At 58.9% G+C, this 23148-nt stretch overlaps 1 protein-coding gene across 1 annotated transcript; it reads right to left on the bottom strand.

Moving 5' to 3' along the window:
- Window positions 1-752: 752 nt before the first annotated feature.
- SH2B2 (SH2B adaptor protein 2) lies at window positions 753-22165 on the bottom strand. Its single transcript, XM_087815588.1, has 9 exons — window positions 21979-22165; window positions 11841-12562; window positions 8629-8730; window positions 6819-6910; window positions 5414-5505; window positions 5147-5311; window positions 4480-4688; window positions 1832-2003; window positions 753-1523 (listed from the first exon to the last, which is right to left on the bottom strand). The coding sequence occupies exons 2-9, from the start codon at window positions 12531-12533 to the stop codon at window positions 1195-1197; spliced, it is 1854 nt and encodes a 617-aa protein (XP_087671714.1). The 5' UTR covers window positions 12534-12562; window positions 21979-22165; the 3' UTR covers window positions 753-1194.
- Window positions 22166-23148: the final 983 nt, after the last annotated feature.

Raw genomic sequence — 23148 nt, 5'->3', positions numbered from 1 at the left:
CTCAGTCACTTCCCCGTCATTTTGTGAGTCAGGACTGGGTAGCTGGAGCAGCAAAACCTTGGGAGCCCACCGAGGGTGCTAGTGCCCTCACGTGGGGGAAGGGCATGTGGGTGCCCACTTGCAGTCCTGGGAGGATCAGCTGTCTGCACATCACAGATGCAAGCCCTGCAAGGACCCTCACTCCTGGCCAGGGAGACCATGGCTCCGTGGCCCCAAGTGGGGAGGCAGAGTTTGGATTAGGGGAGGGGGAGGTGTGCTTTGGTTCAGCTGGAACAAGGGCCTCCTCAGAGGAAGCTCTGCTTGTGGGTTGGAGAGCTGGGACCTTGAGCAGGTTGTGTCTCCAGGGTCTGGGGACACCGGAGCCACAGGTGAGCCTCCACCTGCAGGGATGCAGGGGTTAGTGGTAGCGGTAAAGGTGGGGGGTAGGAGGACCCTCTAGGCCACTTCCAAGTTTGAGTCTAGGTCAAAGTTGGGAAACCAGCCTCTCCCACTGTCCAACCCCCCAATGGGCTAATGTGCAGAAATCCCGCCCCACCACCCCACTGACCTGCCCAAGAACACTCTTACTGTCTCCTAGCCAGGGTTCATCTCCTCATCCTGGCATTCAAGGCCCAGGACTTGCTCCGCCCACCCCTTCACCCAGTACCTGCATCCAGGGACACCCCTCCCTCCTTCCCCTACCCTCTGCCACCCTTCATTCTTGCCGCTGCACCTCTGCTCAGGTCACCTCTCCCCAATCCCTCTCTCACAGCTCCACTATAAAGCCCCCTCCCCGAGGCAGTCTCCTGAGTCCTGCTCTTTGGCTCAGCACTTTATCTCTGCGCCTCATTCAGGTACTGCCAATTGTCTTCTCGCCATTGGGGAGCTGGGTCCCCTAAGACAGAGCTGGGTGGGGGCCAGGCAGGCACCAGACCACAGTGGGCCGGATAGGGGGTTCCATGTGTGGTACCCCCTCCTCCCCTGTAGTCCCAGAAGGAGCGGTGTCCAAGGCCAGGACTAGAGAAAGGACAACAGAAGAGCCAGGTGCAGTCCCTAAAACAGGCTCTTTAATAACATTTATGTCTTCATTGAAGAGCTTCGCTTTTCCCACCCAGCGCTGGCCTGGGGCCGACAGAGTCCGCTGGTCTGATGGACACGTGGGCGGTCGCCAGGAGGGTCTGGGCGGCCCCAGGGCCTTGGCACCGCCGCGCCGGGCTAGTAGAAGGAGTACTGGTTCTCCACCGCACGCGTGCGCCCGCGGGACCCCTCACCGGGCGCGGCCTCGGGGGGCTCGTCGGCACCGCCGGGCGCCTCCAGCAGCCGCTCGGCGCTGTTGCTGCGGCTGCGAGCGCCCAGGCCGTCGGCGGCGCGCGGGGCCGGGGGCAGGGACGCCGCGGAGGACGACGAGGCGGAGGAGGAGGCGCCGGCCTCGGAGGGCGAGGCGGGCGGGCAGGCGGCGGCCAGGCTGGCGAAGTAGTGCTGCCCGGCCGGCTCGCCCCAGCAGGCGGGGGGCGCGGGCGCGGCGCTCGGCGAGGGCCCTGGGTCTGCAACAGGTCGAGCGCGTCAGGGCCCCGCCGGGTTTCCCGGGCCCCGCTTTCCCCAGTCCCCGCGGGTCAGCCGGTGACCAGAGACCGGAGGAACGGGGTGGCCTGGGGTCCCACGGAGCCCCGCGCTTGTCTAGGGAATGCCCGGGGCTGCCTCTGGCGGGCCTGCCTCGCCCCCCAGTCCTGCGGGCCCTGACTGCCCACAGCCGCCCGAGTCCAGGCCTCAACCCACCGGCCCGAGGGGCCCCCTCCTCCCGCTGCCCGCCTTCTGTTCTTGAGCCATTGCACCTGCCAGGGGGGCGCCTTACCAGGTGGGGGGCCTTGGGCCCGCACGTAGCTGCGTAGGGTGATGTCTGCCGAGCCCCCTGACTCCAGCGGAATGGGGTGGGTGTGGAAGTGACGCAGCATGTCCAGCACCGACTGGAACCACAGGTGCTGGACGTGGCACTGACCCTGGCCATTCAGGGACAGGCGCAGGTGCTGTGGGCACAGATCAGCATGGTCAGTGGGGGGGTCCTGGCCTGACAAGTGCCTCTGGGGGTCATTGGGAGGGCCAAGTCTCACAGAGGCCACATGGGGCTGGCAGAGCTGGGTCCTATCATATGGGTCCCAGCTCGGGGTGTGGGGTGGACCGCTCCTATGGTGGGGGTTGAGAATGGGTGGGCAACAGAGCCAGACTGGAACTGAAGGGAGCAGACATTTGTGCCTATGTTGGAAGCACCCACATCATGCCCCTCACATTCCCCATCTCTAGTCTCCAAAAGCCCTAGAAGGTAGAGATTACAGACCCCATTTAGAAATGGAGAAACTGAGGCACAGGGAGGGAATGACTCACCCAAAGTCACAAGACAGACTCATGTTTGTGTGATTCTCCCACCCTGCTGTCCCCACAGAGCTACAGCCCAGAGACCACTCCGAGGCTGGCTGGCAGGGAGTGACTGTCCACGATTCTCAGCTGTGCTACAGTGGAAGCACCTGGAGCCTGAGGAGCAGGCTGGTGCCTGCAGGGCCCGCATGGGGCAGATGCCCCGGGGAGAGGAGCCACAACTTGTGGGCTCTAGCGGTGAGCCACAGGTCTCTGGCTTCAGCCTTATCTTGCACAATATGTACCCCTCAGGAGGAAGAGTGGCTGTTGCTGGGGTGTATATGGCAAGAGGGAAGGTGATAGGAAGGTTTCAGAGTATGTACTTCGCCTCAAGCTCAGGAGGGGGTGCTAGTCTCACCACCTACATAGAGGATAAGCCCAGGGGGTAGGGTGGTAGGGGTGGTTTCATGAGTGAATTCTGCCAATCAGCAAGGCCAGAAGTTGCCAGAACAGTGAGAGCAAACCTGGGGAGCATTAATGGCACCCAGGGCAGGGCCTGAGCCTGAGAGGTACTGCCTCAAATCTGGGCAGGGCCTTTGGGGGGGAGGCCCAGGGCAGAGCCTGAAGCAAGGTGGGTGCATCTCAGCCTTTGGGAAAATCTTTCAGACATTTATCATCTGAAGGTGAAAAGAGCTGCCTCACAGAGCACAGGTCCTCCTTCCCAGGAGGGGTGCAAGCAGGAGGCGGGGGTCCTGCTGTACCCCACCACTAACTTATCTCACCCTGGGCAGTCACTCTGCTCTGACAGGGCAGGAGCTGGCATGAATTCAACGCTGGGTCCTTCCACCGGAAGGAGAGGAGCAGCCAGCTCTTTCTCCTCCCCCGTCCTGCCCCCATGCCCCTGCATTGGCTGGGCACCACTCTAGCCTCTGGCTTGGGCATGAGTGAGATCCAGGCCCTTCAGGGAGGCTGCCTGGGGCGGTACTGGCCAAGAAGTAAACTTGGGGCTGCCAGGGATGGCGTTAAGTGCCTGGTTGTCAGAGGAACTGGTAAGGGAGGCTGCTTTCCAAGGAGGTGCCCCTGGGGAGGTGCTGCCTCCTCCACAAAGTGACAACACTGCCAAGGACACAGGCCCAGGGAGCCAGGGGAGGGCTTGCACTGAGCCAGCTGGGAGTTGGGACACTGACCACCAATGTATGTATGGAGCAGGAGGGTTGGGGTGCCCCTTCCTCCAGCAGGGACTGACTGAAACCTTGTCCTGGGAAGAGCCAGGGCTGGGTCTGTTTCCTTATCAGAAACTCAGGACTGTGTGGGGGTCGGGGGTTGAGGCTCCTGCCCATTCTGGTCACACTGTAACCCCCCAGTCATTTGACTTTTTGGACATATTTTCCTTTACATCTTAGGTCATTATATTAGTGCACAATGCCCTTCCTCCAGAGTCCACTCTCCGGGTGCACTGTCACCTTTGCTGGGCCCTGCCTGGATCACCCTTCCCACTTCACCCTAAGCGTTCTACCTCCATTGCACATCTCAGGCCACCTCCTGCTCTGGCTGGTAGGCTCAGGAGCCTCCTCGGGCCCTCCAGACCCAGCACAGCCCTCCTGCTCGGCCCAGCTCCTCCTCTCCTGTCTGGTCCTCTAGGGCCCACCTGTGTGTGGTTCCCTTCCATGTCCCTTGGCCTGGAGCCCTGGAAGAGGTGGTGAACTGACCTGAGGAGGCATGAAGTGGGGCTGTCTGGGAGTGGGTGGGGCAGGAGGGCCTTGGTTGAGCCCAGCCCTGCACTGAGGCAGCTCTTGGTAGAGACCCTCAGAAGCCCCAGTGCTATGTGATCACTGATACACAGGGTCGAAGTTAAGTCCTCAGAAGGGCCTGGCCTCCTGAGTGCTTGGCCATTGGGAGGGGACTTCCCCATTTGGATAATGGAGAAGTCACATCTGGGTCAGACTTGTAGCCCCCCAGAGAGGTGTCCCCCAGGGAGGGATCCAGGTGGTTCAAAGAGCATGGCCAGGGGTAGGCCTGGCCCATGGAAAGTCATGTCACACCTACACATGGAGCCTGCTCCTGGGGCGTGGGTGAAGCCTCAGGACCAGGGCCCTTCAGCCTCCTCACCCAGGGCTGGCCGCTCTGCCCATGGTCCCCCTGCACACTTGCCTTGGCCTTGCCTTGGAAGTTGAAAGTCAGTACGTACTCCCCAGGCCGAGTCTCACTCTGGCGGATCACAAAGAGGCCATGGCTCCGGGGCCCGCCTGCTAGTACCAGCTGAGCTGCTTTGACCCTCGACAGCGTCCCGTGGAACCAGGGGTAGTCAGAGAGCTCCAGCTCAGGCGCCCCCTCGGGCTCGGGCTCTGGTCCCTCCTCCCCTGTAGAGGATGACAGTGAGGCACGTGGTGGGGCGCAAATACATGAGAGAAGAGAGGCAACATCTTGTTGGGTTTTTACATGTAAAGCGCTGTTTGGATAATTTCAGAACAAGGCCAGGAGCTGACCCCACCCACTAGTTAAGCACATGAGGTCAAGTGAGGCACAGAGAGGAGAAGGACTACCTGGGGTAGCCTCTCAGTCAGCAACAAATGTGGGAACAAATTAAATCTCCTTGTCCCTAACCCCTGGTGCTGACCCTTCGCACACCTTCTGTGAGTATTTTCTATTGAAACCAGGGCTGGTGGGAAGGGTCATGCTTCCGACTGTCCTACAAAAGCTAGAATTCTGAGCTGCTGTGCGGAGGACCATGTGGGATGAAATGTCACAGCTTCTGAGGCTCAGGAAGGGCTTTGGCGGCGGAGGAAGGAGGGGCGGGGAGAGCAGGCTGCCCCACTACCTGTGTTACTGCTGTCACCACCGCTGCTGCCTGGGGATTCCAGGGTCTCCAGGAAGGTCTCCAGGGGGACATGGACCAGGGACTCGCTGATGGCATCTCGAGCTCTGCTGTGTGGGGCTGTCACCACGGCTGCGGTTGTCTCTGGCGGCCGGGGCAGGTCTACTGCTAGAGAAGTGGCAGGTAAGAAGCATGTCTGTTGGCCATCTCGGAGTGACCACCCCCTCCAACCCACCCTCTACTACTCCAGCCGGTTCTGCCCCCGCCTACCCTCCGTGAGGAGCTCACAGCTGCAGGAGGCCACGCGGCTGGCCAGACAGCCTCCCCGGGCACAGGAGAGCTCTGTGTCTTCCTCGCTGTCCCTGTGAAAACAGGAGAGAATAACCGTCTCCTGCCATAGGATTCGGACCAAGGGCTTCTCACTGAACCAGGCAGTGGTTCACCTGAAGTCTCTGTGCCTCCATGTCCCTCTGTCACACTCTCAGCTTGCTCAGTGGCCACCATGTGTGACTGGGCAATATAAGAGAGGTCTCCAGGTGGGTGTAATTCTCCTTGAGGTCACAGGACCCCTGTCCACTAACCCACAAAGGGCTGGCCTCCTTCTGGGACCCCATAAAGTCCTGCAAATGGTGGCCGGGCAAGGCAGTGGGCAGGGCCTGGGCAGCTCCCTTCCCTGCCTCCGGCCTTTGTCTCCCCATCTGTGACCCGAGGTGTCTGGGATCCTGCCAGCTCTAAAATACTGCAAGGTTCACCTTCACAGGGTCTGGGGAAAGAGTTTGCAGAGCAGATGGTTGGAAGGGTGGCAGGGGACAGATTATAACCACTTTGGGGATCAGGGAGCCTGGGCGGTGCTCAGGACTTTAATTGTGCTTCCTTAAATGAAGCTGTTAATTAGAAAGCAGCAGCCCCTCCCCCCTGGGGCTTGGCTCACCCCATTAGCAGGAAGAGCTGTTGCCAAGTGCTCTGCTGCTGGTCTGCCTGCCCCTCCTACTCTTGGCCTCAGGATCTCTCCTGGATGGTGCAACCAGCCTCCCTGTTGCTCTTCCTGTACACAGCTGACTACAGCTGCCCTCTGCCTGCTACCAGCCATGGCTCCCCACTGCCCCTGAGTTAACAGCTTCCAGGGCTCTCATCAAAGTCCCCTCCTTACCAGCTCTAATTCTAACTACCTAAAGGCTTTGATGCTCCCTGCAAGTCCCAGGCTCACACACACCTCCACACCTTTTGCTGGGCTGTTCTCTCTGCCCTCCCCTACCCCCAGGCCCCTCTGAATAGCTCAGGTTCACTTTTTCTTTAAGCCTCAGAGATGGTGAGCGCCTCTACCAGCACGCCTTCTCTGAGCCCCAGGCTGGGTTAGGGACCTCCCCTCTATTCCCCACCCTTTGAGCTCACCCCTTTGGGTTCACCCCCACATCACTGCCCTTTTCCTAGTGCTCCCAGGCTCCCCTGGGGTAAGAACAAGACTTGATCTAACTTCCTTCTAGGTCCCCAGGCCCTGGCCCTGCAGATCAGGTGTCCAAAAGCCTGCTGGGGGTAGGGGTGGGAGTGGGGGTATGGACGAATGGCCAGCACAAACCTGGATAGAACTGCCATGAGAAAAGCCCATTTTGGGAGCTGAGCACCAGATAGCTACCCCCACCCTGTCTGCCTATCCTAGTGCTACTTGGGCACTCACCCGGGATCCACGCAGCCCTGGATGTCAGCCACCCACGAGTGCTTCTGCAGTGAGTCAATGGTCTCCAGGATGTACTCTGCTCCATTCTCCACCTGAGGAAGGGGTGCCAGGCGACCAGACAGTAGTCAGTACCCTGACCTCCTCCACCCTCAGCAGGGGGCTCTAGACTCCAGGACAAATGCTCATCCTATCCCTTCCCTACAGTGGCTCACTGGCATGAGCAGCAGGGAAGATAGTGGCATCACCATCAAGCACCACCCCAAACCCGGCCAAGGTTCTGGGGTAGAGCCTTCCCCCACAACCTTAGCAGCCCCTTCCTCTTCGCCCGCCACTGGGGATGACTGGGGATGACGCTCAGCCCTGCTGACCTCAGGTGCTCAGGCACTGGAGATGCAGCCTCAGAAGAGGCCATGCTGCCTGGGGAAGGGTGGGCTGGCACCCTGGAGATGGTGAAAGGACCTCACAACCCTCAAGTCAGCCAAGGGGCTAGCTGGTTCAGCACACTGAGTTGAAGGGCTCACTTGTCTCAGTGCCTGGAACTCCACCTCTGAGGCTGTACCCCTGGGATACGCGGCCTCCACAGGAGGAAGGGAGGAGGGGAAGGCCCTTGCTGTGGGCCAGGCCCAGAGTGCCATCCTGCACACTTTATCTCCTGAAATCTTCCCTGCAGCCCTGGGAGGGAGGCAATATGCTTTCTGTGTTGTACAGATGAGGAATGAGGTTCAGAGAGGTCAGGTAACTTGCTTAAAGCCCCACCAGCACTCTGTGGCAGCGCTGGGATGGGAACCCAGGTCTCTGTGATGCCAAGGCTGAGTGCTCTCAGCCTGTTACAATGCAGTTGTTGGACTCCCAGCATCTCAGACTTGGGAGGGTCCTTGGAGACGACCTTCAACCCCTCTCTAAAGAGATGGGGAAACTGAGGCCGTGAGTGGGGCTGTCAGGTGAACTCCTCAGGCTCAGGGCTCCTGAGCACAATTAGCAGCACAGTGGCTACTCAGCTGTTGGGACCGACTCCTGGTACCCGTCTCACCCAGCAGATGAGAACGCCAGGCGGGAAGGGGCTGCATCCTCTGCCCTGAGCCCAGGGTCACTCAGGGTATGGGATTGGCAAATGTTTGCTGAATGAATAAGGGAGTTCGTGACTGAACAAACGGGAGAGCAAAAGCGTAACGCCAACCAGGAACCTGGAGAAGAGGGTAGGGCTCCACACAGCTTTGGGTGGGTGGAACCAGGTCTCCTTGGGGGCTGGGCCTCACAAACATGCTCTAATCCTGAGGAGGTACAGGGCACAGCCCTGGCAGCCTGGAACCATGTCCTCAGCAACCCGAGCAGGTCACTTCAGTGATGTGGGTCCTGGGGAAAGAATGAACTGTCCCCAGCCCCACTGCGGTGCCTGCCTGCCCACTCTTAGTGTCTTTGTGTCCTCTGTGGGACCAGGTGGGTTCGCACACTCCAGTGCTCTGCCACAGGGGCATTTGTATAACTGCTGCAGTCTAGCTACCAGTTTGCCCGCCCATGGGGTAGGTATGTGCTGGTTCCAGTGGGGGCAGGGAGAGGGGAGGAAGTGAAACTCAGTGGAGTTTTACTTAAGCCCCAGAGGAAATAAGAACAGAGGGCCCCAGAGGGTGGGTGACACCCAGGGTGCTCAGTTCTAGAGCCCAGGCCTGGATTCAAGTACTAGCTAGGTGCCTGATATTTGTATAGGGTCTTAAGACCCCTGAGGGATCTCTCCCCCTCCCAAGCTGAGCTGCCCACGAGGGAGGTGGACTGGGGCAGCCAGAGGATCTGTGCGGCCAGGGATGAGACTTACCTTGAGCACAAACGTGTTGTCCTTCTCTGGCATCTCCAGGGGCATGGTGGTGCGGACCTCGATAATGGCTGAAAGAGGGATGCTGACCTTGGGCCTGGAGGCCTGGGGGGCCAGAGGAAGGGGCAGTCAGAGTCACCACAGGGCCTCATGAAACCCTCTCTACCTTCCCTGCCTCCCAGAGGTCAGAGCAGCCCTCAGCTTAGGATGCCATAACAGCCCTGGCAGGAAGGTGTTCCAATCCCCATTTCACAGACAGGTAAGTTGAGGGAGTCTCTGGGAAACAAAGGGACCTCCCCATTTAGTCACACAGCAAGTCAGGGACAGGGCTGGGACTGACATCTGAGGTTCCTACCTTTGAGCCCTGCAGGGTGAACTGCTCCTGGGCTGCCCTCCCACCCATTGCACCCACCAGGTCTGTGTTTTTCACATTTTGACCATGACCCATAGTAAGAAATACATTTGACATTGCAACTCAGTACACACACAAGTAAAAATATCTCTGAAATAAATGTTTCAGCAGACATTATTTATCCTGACCGAGTGTGATATTTTCTATTTTATTCTAGTTCACTTTTTAAAAAATGCTGATCTCCTTCAAACTAGACTTTCCAGAGCATGGCTCTGCAGCCCCTGACCCAGACAGGGTTCCTGGAACTGGGCAGGGCCGTACCTTCCAGTGGAGGAAAAGGGACCAGCGTGGGGTTCAACCAAGGTGAACTGGCAGGACTCCCAGGGAGGGCTACTCTGTGCCTGGCCCTCCCTTCTTTGCCCCAAAGCTCCTGGCCATGACCTGAAGGCCCCCTGGGGCTGGCTTGAGACTCAGATTCCTGGCAGGGCTTGGGCTTCGGGACAGGGACTTTCTAGGGAGGAAAGGGAAGGGCCATGCATTGGGTGGGCAGGCAAATGGGAATTCCTGGCAGCACTGGCTACCATCCAGTGGGTGCAGGGCTGGGCTTGGAGTGGTGATGGAGGGTCTTGGCTGACCACTGCACCAACCACTGGGGTGGGGAGCCACCATCCTGGAGTGTGTGGAACAGACAGAGGTCAGCAGTGAAGCCTGGACTGGTGACTTCGGCTGGGCTCCTGAGGGCTAGAGGTGCTCATTCCTCCGCCTGACATTTGAGACTTGTCTGTCCTGGCCCAGCTGCCCTTCACTGCTCTGGCCACCCCTCACTGTTCTCTGGACAGAGCCATCAGGCTGTTTCATGACTTTAGACCTTCGCTTACTCAGCTTGTGCCTCTGGAAATGCCTGTCCTGGGGCCCTGCTGCCTGGTGAGCACTTAAATAGCCGGAGCTTGGCCTCCCTGGGGTCCCTGGAGCACTCAGTGCTCATTCCATTGAGGTTTACCATCCAGTCCTGCAAATATTGGTCTCCTGGTGGCTCCCACAATGGCAGGGGGCAGCCTCATTGTTCCCTGGGTCCCCAAAGCTGGCCTGGCACAGGGCTCTGAGGGGATAGGAGGCCAGAGGCCTGATTCATGGCCCTATGTGAGAGAAAAGTTAGAGGATCCCAGGAAACAGCCTTGGAGCCTGTAGACCTTGAGCTCCTGTCTGCTCCAGGGGTGCAGCTGGGCCTCCAGGACTAAAAGGCAGCAGGGCATATCAGCAGGGTCTCCCTGGGCCATACATTTGGGAACCTGAACTTGAGCCCTTACCATGGTATGATCCACCTTCCTATCAGCTCACAGCAGAATTCCCAAACATTTGCATGAAAAATGAAGGGCTGGAGGCCAGATTGGGGGTGGGGGGTGGGGTGTAAGACACCACCTGTCTTCCTCAGAGGTTGGAAAAGTGAGCCCTCAGGAACCCTGCCTCTGCCAGTGGTGAATGGTGGGCTCAGAGGATAACTAAGAAGGCACCAGCTGCTGCATCCCCTCCCCCGAAGGCAGCCACCGCTGCTATTTACAGCAGGGCAGCTGTGACTGCCACTCAGGGCCTGGAGGCCTTGAAGGCCTGGACCTCTGCCTCTGCCCTTTAGGTGGCCCTGGGCAAGCCCCATCTCATTTCCCACCCCTTACTGGGCCTCAGTCTCCTAGTCTGACAGGGTTGGAGTTGGGTTTCATGGCTTACGATTTCTCTCTGGGAACTAACACTGGGGACTTGGATAAGCAAACAGCCCTCGGGAAGTCTAGGGTGGGGGGTGTCCTAGGATTTGAGGAGAAAGCTCTTCAGACAATGGATGTCCCTGGGAAATCACTTTCACGAGGGCCATGGGCACCCAGCCCTGGGTAGTCCATACCCTGCCCCTCCAATGGAACCCACAGTTCTGACAGACTGGGAGATGGGGACAGAGGTGAGAGACTCAGGTTGACTAAAGGCACTGAGGATAGAGTGGGCCCAGAGGTAGGTGGCAGCCCTGGGTGGTTCTTGGGGGTGCCTGCCAGCTGCTGCATCAGCACCTTTCTGAACCTCCTGGTGCACAAGGAGCTCCCACCACCATGCTCCTTTCGTTCCTGGGACCACCAGGGTGATGGGTATAATTAGCCCGCTCTGCTACCCACAAGCTGTTTGACTGGGCAGGCCCCCCCATTTATTCCCACCTTGCTGTAGTACTGGGAGGATGAGATTGCCCACCAGGCTAGGCACACAGTGGGTTCTCAGGAAATGGGCACCGTTGTTACAGTTATTCCCACTTTCCAAACAAGGCAGGTTTGCCACTATGGAGGAGACCCAAAACTGTGCCCAGGGCTCTTTTAGTGAGTCCCCAAGAAGGTGCAGGGGAAGGCACACTCAGTTGAGCAGCAATGCTGGCAGCAGCTAGAGCTTAGCTTTCGAAGCCCAGACCAAAAAAAGGCCACCTGGGCAGGGGCTGAGCTGCAGCCTGGCAGCCAAACTGGGGACTCACAGATTTCCACCAGAATAGATGCAGACTTCCCCAGGAGCCCTCTCTGAGTGCAGGCCTCCTCTCTGGGCAGCTCCAGGCAACCACGGGTCCCAGGTAAAGAAAAGAGTAGGGCAGGGGGTCAGGCTTTCCAAACCGCAAAGAACAGTACCCCAGAACCTGTCCTGTAGCCAGGGCCCTTCTGACACCTCTCAAGTACAGAGGCATTGAGGGGTGACTTGTGGGAGAGGCAGAGCAGGCCCACATCCCAGGATCCAGGCATTCAGTACGCCATCCTGCCAGCCAGACCAAGCAATGCCAAGGCAGCCACCGGCACCCTGGACTGTGCCCACGGCACTCCACCACCCTTCAGGCGGGGTTGGCGCTCACCTTGGGCGGCACGAAGAACTCCAGGCGGAAGCGCTCGCCCGCCACAGCCCTGCGCAGGAGCAGGCGGCACTTCTGCCACTGGGCGGCGCCACCCGGGCCCGCGGCCGCGTCATCTGCCACCATGAAGCGCAGTGCGCCCTCGCGCTGGATGTCCACCAGCTCCACCTTGGCCGCCAGCGTCCGTGACAGCCGCAGGCGCCGTGTCCACTTGTCGCGCGGCTCGGCCGGGAGCTCGGTGGCCCGCGGGGTGGCATCGGGCTCGGGAGACGCGCGCCGGTGCCACATATCGCGCATGCCATCCACGACGCACAAGCTCATGTTGCGCAGTGAGAAGCCCTTGCGGACGCGGGCCTTGGTCACCGCGTGCGCTGACACGTCCTCGGAGCTCCGCGAGTGGCCGCACGATGCCGCCTTGAGCGCCGCAGGCTCCGGCTCCATGGCGTCGGGGCGCTCGGCCGCCCTGGTCACCAGCACGCGGCGCACCTCCTCGCCAAAGGCGTCCAGGAAGTTGGCGGCGAAGTGGCGGGAGAAGGAGGCGCCCGCGTCCGGCGTGTCGTAGGCCGGGTAGTCGCGCAGGAAGCGGCAGAACTTGTGTGCGAAGTCCACGGCGGCCGCCTGCGCGTGCAGCTCGCAGAACTGCCGCCAGTCCGGGACCGGCGCGGCGGTGGCGGGGCCGGGGGTGGCACCATTCATGGCTCCCGGCCCATCGCAGCCCTCTGCAGCTGGGGTGAGAGGAGCTCGCGGTGACTTTGTGACCTCTGATCAGAGCTCCCCTGTCCCCTCTCTGGCCCTGCTCCCCCAGGGCTCCCTGGGGCTGTGTTGGGGGGCGGGGGGCTGTTCTACAAAGTGCAGCCTTTCTGAGGAGCACCAGTGTGTGAAGAGGACACCGGGGAGGTAGGTGGTGGTGTCTGCAGGGGGGGAGCCCCCATTCACCGTCTCTTCAGACAGCAGCCTCAGTCAGGTAACCCCAAGGTCTTTCATTCCTGGAGCAGCCAAAGGAGGCTGGGATGACATATGCTTTCAAGTGGGGTCCCCATGAGCCTCCAGTGGCCTCACATCCTTAAGTCACTTTTTCTAAGGGCCACCAAAGCCCCGTGGACAAGAAATCATGTGCAATCCTCTGGGCTCTACTTTTGAAATATGCTGGAAATCCAGCCTCTCTTCCACTCATTGCCATCCAGGTTGCTGTCCAGGGACCCACATAACCTCTTCTCTTGTAAGCAGTACTTTAGCAGCCTCTTCACTGGTTCTCCAGAAACTGACCTCACTCTATAGTTTGGAACCAAATCATCATTTCTAAAACATAAGACAGATCGGGTCCCTTTTCTGCTCAAAAGCCTGCAATGGCTCCCATTCCACTCAGAGTAAAAGCCAAAGTCCTACCCCCGCCCTGAAGGCCTCCTGTGATCTGCCTCCCTTTACCTTTGAGCTTGCCTCCGTGCCACTCTTCTTGCCCACTCTGCTCTGGCGACCCCTGTCTCCTGTCATTGCAAAAGCATGCCGGTCAGATTTCCACCCCAGGACCTCTGCACTTCCCTGGAATGTTCTTTCCTCCACACTCTCTCCTCCTTCAGGTTTCTGCTCTAATACTATCTTGCCCAATAGCCTTCCCTGACCACCACTCCACTGAAAAAAAGAAATGCTTCCACTCTACCCAGCACTGGTATCTCCTGCCCTTTGCTTGCTTACTTTTCTCCGTAGTGTTTACCCCCACCAGACACACCACTTAATTACTTGCTTGGTTGTTTTCTCCCCTCCCCTTGCCCCCACTGTACCGTCCCCCTGAGGATGCCAGCTCCAAAGGCAGGTATTTTAAGTCTTATAAGTGGCTGTGTCCCTAGTGCTTCACACATGGCAGACACCCTGTAAACAAAGAATGAATGACTAAAATAATGAACAAATGAATGTGTTTGGCATACTGGGCATGTCACAGCTGTCATCGCCTAAGCTCTCACATGGGGCCTGGGGACACACAGCTTGTTAATGACAGGCCTGGGGTTCTTACCCTGACACCAGGACTTGGGGGTCATCTCCTAGTGTGGATCAAGTAAGACTGACTTTTCATACTGGCACTGAAGGCACTCCTCAGACTTCTTTCTATCCCAGTTGCCTGCACGCTGGACTTGTGTCCCCACTTCTCAAAATCCTGTTCCCTCCAGAGCGCCCATCCAAATCTGACCTCTTTAAGAGGCCCCAGTCCAGGAATCTCAGCTGTCTCCTCACCCCAGCTTCCTCTTCCTTACTCCCTCATCACTCTGGATTGCCAAGCTACTTGGTATTTGGGGGCTTTCTCTCTTTGTCTCCTAATGTGGCCATCACCTCCAGGACACAGGCACAGCCCAGTGTTTATGCAACCCTCTCCCAAGGCAAGGGTGAACTTCCAATGAGCGGGGTGATGTGGTCCTGCCCTGCCTTTGGGAGCCCATCTGAGGGGCTAGCCCAGCATTAGGGGAACTGAGGCAGAGGGTCATGCCCTCAGCTGCCCTCCCAGGAACCCACATTTCTGGCATGGCCCTCACAGCTTTTGGGAGTACCGCCTCATCTCTCCTCTTGGATCTGAACACTGTAATTAAAGCCAGGTAAAAATAGCTGCCCCACTTCTGTGAGATCACATGCAGGGCCTCTGGGTCATAGGGCACTGTGGGAATTCCCTCTCACCTTGGGGCAACCTGGGCCATCGATCTGCAGTCAATAACCCTAGGACAGCCCCAGGGAGAAAACAAGCCACTTGATAAGGCCACTTAGCAGAGAGGACAGTTTTCCAAACCAGCAGGTCTCCTGCCCAGGTATTGGGGGAGAAGGCAACAGGGAGCTAAGATTTTCTGGAGAAGGTGGAGCCTACCTTGGAGAACCCTCCCTGTAGGACAAAGCAATACCTTGGAGGCAGACTTATCAGGACATGGGAGGAGGGGTTGGGGAGAATGAGGGCTGAGGCACCCATGAGCTTGGCTCGTGTTGGGCCTTCTTAATGTCCTGCTGTTCCCCTTTTCTTCATCTGGCTAAACCCTACTCATTCTTCAATAATTAATCCAGGGTCACTTCCTCCAGAAAACCTTCCTTGATCTCCTCCTGCCTCCCCTGCCAGGTGACATGAGTGTCTCCTCTGAGCTCCCACAGTCCCCTCCTATATGTCCAAGGTGCCAATTGCAGGGTGCTCCAGGTATGTTTCCATGTCTCTCCCCCTAATCTGGCATAGGCACTCTTTGGGGGCAGAAGGCAGGCCTGAGTCATGTCAGTAATGGAAGTAGAGGCAGAAATGCACCTGCCACCACCACCAAGGCCTCGAGAGAAGGAGAGCTGAGGCCTCAGCTTGTCCTGTGGAGGGGAACTTTTAGGGGGTTGGGAGTCGGGGAGGAAGCCCTGAGGCTAAGCCTATGAGGGCCTGTCCCTGTGCTCCAAGCCCATCCATTTTACCCAGCAGGGCAGTGTTCCCCCAAGTGGCCGCCTCCCCACTAAGACCACCAGGAGGGTCAGGCTGGGTGACATGGCAGCCTGGGAAGGGCTAGCACTGGAGCCGGCATCAAGTGTGGATGCCTCTGTTTGACATATTTTTGCTTCCGCATGAGGCAGGTGGGAACAGGGAGGAAGTCAGTCTCAGTTCCCCATCCTCTGGCATTAATCCCTGTTCCTCCCTACACTTCCTGCTGGCTGACAATATTCTTGGCAAGAGGGGCAGGGTAGAGAGACAGGGCCCTGGGGAGAGGCTCTCACAGGGGGTTCCCTGCTCGCCCTCACTGGAGGTAGGGGTGGCACTCAGAGGGGAATCTACTAAGGATATGGTGGCTATGGCTACATCCTAGGCAGGGACTGGCCTAGGAGGCACTGAGACGATGGCCCTGTCTTGACCTTCCCTACTCACCCTTGCTGGGTGGCCAGCAGTCTATATGCCTGATGTCCAGCACAGCGGCCCTCAGTGTCTCCTGGGTCCAGCCAGGGTTGCACAGAATGGAAGGGGTTGAACAGCCAAAGATAAGTTACAAGCAGCAGGGTCAGCAGGGAGCCCCATACTTAATTACAGATGGGTAGACTGAGGCCCAGATGTACCTTCTCTGCAAAGGGGAGGCTGCAAGTCACACAGAAGAGGGCTTGGACCCAGCAGGCGCAAGGGTATGCTGTGGGCCAGAACTGGGGTGAGACCACATGTAGTGACCTTGGCTGACCTGGGCTCAAGGCCTGACCACACCGGTCTCTGGGTGAGTGCCTCCTCCTATGGCCCAGGGAGCCAGAAGAGACTTGTGAGTTGGGGCAGGACAGTTCAGGATGGGGCAAGGGAAGATCTAGGCTCCATTTTGGGCCAGGCCTTGGGTCTCCCCAGGCCTTGGCTTCCCATCAATAAAATGAGGTGCTGGAGCAGTGGCTCTACAAACCCCTGACTGTGATGGCCCTTGGACATTTTTGACTGGGACCAGGGGTAGGTAGGAGGCCTCCTCTCATCTTTACAGGCTTCTTTGAGGATTGGGGCTGGAGACAAAGGGAGCCCAAGGGTTCTAGGCATCAGATGCTGGTGCCCCAAGGGGCCTTGGGTGGGCAGACCACCCTCCCTCAATCATCAACCAATGTTTTTTTTTTTTACCAAGGCTTAGCTGGACTTTCTGGTTTCTTCTTCTGGAAAAATGTTTTTTGTTCCCATCTCACCAGGGCTGTAGCGGGACAGGCTGGGGCTTCAGAGAGGTGGGGCAGGGGAAGCCTAATAGAGTCTCTGCCTTTCCAAGCCATGGACTCTCCCAACCCCTCAGACAGGAATCCAGACAAGAGACCCTCCCCCACTTCCACTGACTAGAGGCCTGGGAGAGGGGGCGGCTGGCCTTCCGGTGGTAAAAATAGCGCTGACAATTGGAAAAGAAAAAGAAGACCAGTTGTCAACCCCCGCAGCACAGTTCCGGATCTCATGGCCAGGTCATTCCTTAAAATATTGATGAGGCATCTTAGCCGCCCCCGCTAATGCACAGAGGACAAATCGATCCACCACATAGACGGTGGTTGCCTGGGGGGTGGACCGCCTGGCCCACACCGCAGCCTCTCCCCCTGCCCCCTCCCCCCAGAGCAGTGTGTCTGGGGAGCCCCAGCTGGAGCTGGCCTCCCCACCATAGGAGGCAACTGACCTCCAGGGAAGGGAAGAAGGCCCAGCAGGGCAAACTAGCAGCTCCCTGAAAGGCTTCCTCCGCGGGTTGTACCTAGGCAGGACCTGAGCAGCACCCTCCACCACCAAGACCTCCCCGCACCCCTTCTTCCGCACCTCATGCAGCTCCATGCTCAGAAAGGTACCCATATAACCAAGTACAGAAAGGGGTGGTGAGGGTCAGGACTAAGGGTGCTCTGTTCTGGCTGAAATGCCCACCTCCCTTAAAGCATGCATGATGGGGAAACTGGGGCCTCTTCTTGGGACCCCCCAATACAAGAAGAGGAGACAAGCCTCACTTGGCTCTTCCTTGCACCACACCTAGGAAGCTGGCCCTAACTATGCCCACTGATGTCCTCTCCTCCGGGCTTCTCAGGACCACTGGCCTGGCCTGGCCAGTCCAGCCCTGCACTTTACAAGGCTCCTTGCATCCTCCATCCTGCTCTTCTTCCAGCTGCCCTGCTGGCCTCTGTGGAACAGTCTCCTCCAGCCCCTCTCTGCACTTCTTCCCCTGCGGGACATGGACAACCTTTGGGCAGATTGTTCCATCAGCCAGGAGTGCCTTCTGCCCGCTGGCTGCCTGAATCTCTCTCCCCTGCAGAGTACACAGGGTAGGCACGGTTCTGTTTCACTGTTGGCTACTTGGGCGTTAATTCTCAAGTCTACTCCCCACCTTACCCTTACCCCCCTCCTAGAAGTATCCCCATTGGGCAGGTTCTCAACCAAGGCTTCCTGTGAGAGTGAGGTGTGGCTGGAATTCCCCGACGCTTCCTACCCAGAATATCTGTGCTTGCCCCATGACCCTGCCAAAGGCAGAAGTAGGCATGATTCTGGTCTTAGCACCCTTGAACCTGCTGGGACTTTGCTGTAGTGTGTGGGAGGAGGACACTCTGACTAGTGACGGACAGGTGCAAATGAAGAGCCCTTGGGACTTTGCCTCTGTATGGGTGAGAGCGAGGGGGGCACTCAGGTGGTCCCGGCTTTTCTGAGCATCAGTTTCCATAGCTGTAAAGTGAGACCATCCTGCTCTCCCACAGATTGCTTCACAGTCCAAGGCCCATGCTGGGGAGCATGAAGGGCATCATTGGGAGGCAGCTGTTAAAAGCTGGTAGAGCAGCTCTGGGCCCAGTTACCCTCACACCTTTCACACATCGCCCAGCTTCTGTCACTGTGGGAGAGTGGAAGACCTTCTGCTGAGCGCTCTAGCTTTTACTGACACTCTGAACCTTGACAGGCCCTGCTGGCTTGGACCTGCACACTTTCAGTCCTAGGGGGACTCACAGCTGCATCCAACAGGCGTTCCCATCACAGGGGCCCATTGCCTGGTGTCTCCCTACCTCTACATCTGGTCACTTGACACATTGGGGCAGTGGAGTGGTTAAAAGCCTGAAATCTAGAGCCAGATCTCCTGGGTTTGAATCCTAGCTCCTCTGCTTCCCAGCTGTGTCACTATGGGTAAGTGACTCAGCCTCCTGGGGCCTCAGTTTCCTCATCTGTTAAAACAGAGGGTGATATTGGCACTGACTATTATCAAAGGGCTGTTGTGAAGAATAAGTAATTTGCTTAAAAATCAAGTTCTGCTTCTAGTTCCTAAACGTCATACATTCACTCCCTTTTCCTCCCACTGCTCAGGGCAGAGGGTGGCAGAGGCCTCCTCCCTGCTTCACTGTTCCCCATCTCCTGACACATCCAGACTCCATAGTGTAGCCAAGGCCATCTTTCTAGAACCCACATCTACTTGGGCTATGCCCCTATTTAAAACCCTCTTCCTCTCCCATCTTCCCTGCTAGGAAGAGAGGATTCTGGCAAGGGAGGTGACTGGCCCATCATTCACTGGGTTTATACTGGGTTCCCACTATGCATCAGGAGCCATGCTGGTAGGTCCAGGGTCACAGACGAATGAGAAGGGGAATGGGGAGCCAAGTTCAGGTCTGCCCCTTTCTGTAGCAGATGCTACTCCTATTAGGGCCCTGGAGAGCTCTCCCTCTGAGGGCACAATTGGGTCACCTAGGCCCTGACTCAGGAATGGAGGACAGAAGATCCAGAGCTGGGCCCTGTAGGAATTAGATGTCAGAAAAGCAGAGTGTGGGCCCCAGGACAATAAAAAACACCAGGACCTGGGGGCTTAGGAAGAAATGCCATCCTCCTTCAGGAGCACCTGGTGCTGGACAGTTCCTGGACAGGCTCTGAAGATGGAGAGCAGGCTGGCATGGCTCTAGCTGCACTAGCCTTGCCCTCCTGGGGTTGCAGAGCAGAGGCACCCCCTTTCCAGCCTTGGCCTGAACCTTGCAGTCTCTCCTCTCTCCCAGTGTCATGGATCTCATCTTGGCCTTGATTCATACCCCTCCCTGACCTCCCTGGCCCCTGACTCAGTCCCCCAAACTTGTAGGATGCCACCCTCAACCCCTACCACTCAGCCCACCAGTCTGCTTTCTGGCTTTTTCATGACACACATACCATGTCTCCCCTCAGCACGGAGTATCCCAGAACTCTGGGTACTGTGGATGCTTATAAGGGTTCCCTGGGCCTTTCTCCTAGTAACTGAATCCCTGCTTGGCTGATATCCAGCACCTCAAACTCACCACATCCAAGCTCTGATACCTCCTCTTCCTCCAGGCCCTGCTTGTCTTCAGCTCAGAGTCTTAGTACCCAGACTGGCATTGCCCCACCTGCTCCACTCCTCTGCCCCAACAGCTGGCAGGCTCCCAGCCCACAGAGGCCTTGGGAACACCCCCTTTATCCTGTCCCTGCCTCTACTTGGTCCCCCTCCCCCTCCACAATGCCACATTGCTGTGGCCTGTCTTCACCAGACCATGAGCTCCCAGATGGGTGTTATACCCACCGTTGGACCCAGGTGGGCCCTATATACAGAGGGTGAGAAGTATCTGGAGAATGGAGCACAAACCCTGCTTCACCCAGAGGAGCCAAAAGATGCTGTACTCCCACACACTGACGCCCTTCTCACTCTGCCCAAACAGGTGCGGGCTGTGACCTCCTCCAGATGTTGAGAAGTCACATCTGCTCTCCCCTGCAACAGAGCACAGCCATAAAAACAGACCTAACCAGATGAGGGGGGAAGAGAAACTTCCTCAGACTCCAAAGTTGCACCCACCCTTCCAAGTCCCATGTGGACAGTAAGGTGCAGGAAGTGAGGCAAGCTTCAAGACTGGACAAGAACACCTTGGGGACAGCAGCCAAGAGGCCTGAGGCACGTAAACCCCTAATTCCCTGCAATCCAGGACAGATAGACAGCGCAAGAGGTAAGGACCAGGCTCTTGTCAGAGAGAAATGGTTTGGAGGCTGGCTTTTTGGTTGAGTGACTTTGGGCAAGTCATTTCTTTTCACCTCATTGAATCTTTCCTTCTCGTAAAATGGGGGTAATAATAGTGCAAACCCCACAGGGTGGTTGTGCAGATTACGTGAGAAACAGCATAATGCCTTTAGCCTGGCAGGAGTCAGCTTCGGGGGGACCCAGGCTCTACCTGGCTGTGGGTGAATTACCTCTAATACTCCCTAGGGAAGCCCACCCTCGGGTGCGAGTGCGAGGGGTTCTCCCTTGGAGACCCACTAAGTAGGGAGGGGTGTTTAGAAACTTTAGACAGCTTTTTCACAATAAGGGTAAGGAGAAATGCATTAACCCTCCATTACTTAGGACTATTCAACTAACCCACATCAGAACCCTTGCCCACCATCACTCATGCCCCCCCAGAGGGTGAGAGAAGTAGAAGAAAGCAGCTTGTGGGAAACTCTGCCTCTGAGACTCCCATCAAATACTCTGCCCCTCAGCAGCCTAACAGCACTGCCCCCACTGCCAGACCTCTCTCAAAGTTCCTAGAGCTGAAAGGTTCTAGGTTAGTCCCCAACCAGTGGCCTCCTGGATGCAGCGGGAGGGAAGAGATTTGTTCAAAGTGAGGGGCAGATGAGGAGGGGCTCAGATCACACCCCCAAGAGAGGCAGCCAAAGCCTCTTGGAATAACCGCCCCTGCCCCTGCCCTCCCAGAGGTGCTCACCTCATACTCAGTGACCTGTGTTGGAGGGGGCACCTCTTGCTGGTCACCCAGCTAGGATATAGGCAGCACCATTCCCATTTTACAGAGTAGATAATGGAGGCTCAAAGGGCAGAGGTAGGGCTGAACCCAGGTTTGGCTCGAGACCCCCAGGCTCTCCCCTGCACCAGCTCGGTGTGAACAGACTGGCTTAACATGTTCACCGTCACTCCCGAGCCTGCCCAGTCCCCCCTGCGCAGCTCCTGAGGGGCCAGTCACTGCAGACTTCTCTCCCGAAAGACCTCGCTCCGCGGGCTGCCGCGGGCTCCGACGGTCCCTGCCTCTGCCTGCCGTGGCCGAAGGGCTGGCGCGGTTCCGGGCCCCGCGCTGCCCGCAGGTTCATCAATGGCCAAGGCCCAAAGGCCTGAATGGAGGGCACGAACCCGCCCCTTCTTAAAGGCGCCCGCCTCTCTCGGGCACCCTCGGTGATCCTCCCCACTATCCGGGACTGCGGGAGAGCTCCCGGGGTGGGCGGGTCGAGACTGGGAACCGTGAGAGAGAAGGCCTGGGCCGAACAGAGGGCGTGCCGGCCGGCGACTGCGGTCTGGGGATTGTGTCCCTCCGGTGGCCCTCACCCTCATTCCAGGTGGGCCCTCCCCGCACCTAAAGACCCGGCGCCCCTCCGCGCCAGCCAGGGACCCCTCCTCTAGGGGGACCGCCGCGTTCGCCCCACTGCTGGCCCTGGGCCCTAGGAGGGGGCGGGGGCACAGCTGCTCCGGAGGCGGCTCGGCCCCTCCGGTTACTCCCGCTCGGCCCGGGATGGGGTTCGGGAAGCCGTTCCCCGCAGGGGGCGCATCTCCTCGGTCGCGCTCCCTCCCACCCGCGCACACAAAGACGCCACGCGCGGACCCTGGGCGCGTGCGGCCGCGCTCCTCCAGGCAGCGGTGCGCACACACACGCATGCCCTCAGGAAGCCACGGCGTCCGGGATGCTGGACAAGGGGACGAGGGAACTGAGGACAAGCAGGCCGTACCTACAGGCGCGCAGCTGCGGCCGAGCGGGCCGGGGCGCCGGCGGAGCGCTGCCCCGACCGCGGTCCGGCTCCCGGGGCCCGGCGGCTCATGGCCTGCGGCAGGTTTATGCTCCCTCCGGGCGACAGCCGGCGTCGGCGGCTCGTCCACAACCTCGAAGGCTCGTGCGCTCCTCGTGGGCCCAGAGCTGCCCCGGCTCGGATCTCCCCGCGGCCAAGCCCGGCGCTCTCGGAGCCCAGCTCCGCGCCGCGCTCTCCCGCCGGCTCCCCCTGTGCCCCCCGCCCGCTCGGCGCGCGCCTCCCCGGCCCCGCCCCCGGCGCGAGCCCCGCCTCCCTCCGGTCCCGCCGGCCCCGCCCCCACCGCGCCCCCGGTCCCTCGCGAAGAGGGGGCTGTACCGCGGTCGGTGCTCGCTTCCTTCCCGCGGCACCACTAGCGGGGCGGTGGAACCCTGGGGCCCAGAGGGGTAAGGAAAGGGCCTGCAGCCGTCCCGTTTGGCGCGAGAGTCCGCGACCGCCTTGTCTCACGGAGCTGGCCACAGGCCAGGCGTCGGACTCCCCGCCCCCCCACCCTCGCGTGGAAACGTCCCCCGGAGCCGGGGGTAGTGGATCTGGGAGCGCGGCGGGTGGGTGGCCTGAGTGGTGGGGCGGATGGGGCGTGGACGCCCTTTGGTGATGGTCGCCCGGCGGGGGTCGCCACTGCCCTAGATCCTCAGCCTCCGGGACAATGGGAGCCTCGAGGAGGCCCAGATGTCACAACGGGGAAGTCGACGTCCGCTTCTCATAAATCCCGAGGGTGAGCACCACGCCCCCTCCCTCTACCCCTCCCAGGGCCGGAAATCACTCGAGGCTCCTGGGCAAGGAAGACCTGAGCAGGTTCCCCCCCCACCCCACCCCGTTGTTCAGGGTTCTTACAGGGCTGAAGGGGTCTACAGCCCTGGCTCCCTCAGCCCTGCTTGGCCCCATAGCCCCAGAACCAGGGCATAGGTTAGGGCAGAGACCAGTCTGGCTAAGAAAACAAAGACTCCTGCTAGCCTTTGTCGGTTGACCCTTGGGGGCCTCCAGGAGACCTCCCAGAAGAGGTGGAGGGACTCCAGCAGGCCTGGAAGGGATGTGAGAAGAGTGGGAAGGCATCAATCAGTGTAAAAAGAAGTTTGGAAGTGCTGATCAGTGCTA

This window comes from Miniopterus natalensis, chromosome 3, assembly GCF_054644295.1.
Source record: "Miniopterus natalensis isolate mMinNat1 chromosome 3, mMinNat1.hap1, whole genome shotgun sequence".
Lineage (NCBI taxonomy): Eukaryota > Metazoa > Chordata > Mammalia > Chiroptera > Miniopteridae > Miniopterus > Miniopterus natalensis.
The sequence above is the reverse complement of the archived record's forward strand: the minus strand, read 5'-3'. Positions and strand labels throughout refer to the sequence as shown.

What these genes read in the sequence shown, in the direction of transcription:
- SH2B2 (XM_087815588.1), bottom strand. Translation starts at nt 12,533, where the DNA reads ATGAATGGTGCCACCCCCGGCCCCGCCACCGCCGCGCCGGTCCCGGAC. An exon ending in ACAACACGTTTGTGCTCAAG is followed by an intron (nt 6,911 to 8,628) that starts GTAAGTCTCATC and finishes CCCCTTCCTCAG; the next exon opens with GTGGAGAATGGAGCAGAGTA. An exon ending in CTGTGAGCTCCTCACGGAGG is followed by an intron (nt 5,312 to 5,413) that starts GTAGGCGGGGGC and finishes CCACTTCTCTAG; the next exon opens with CAGTAGACCTGCCCCGGCCG.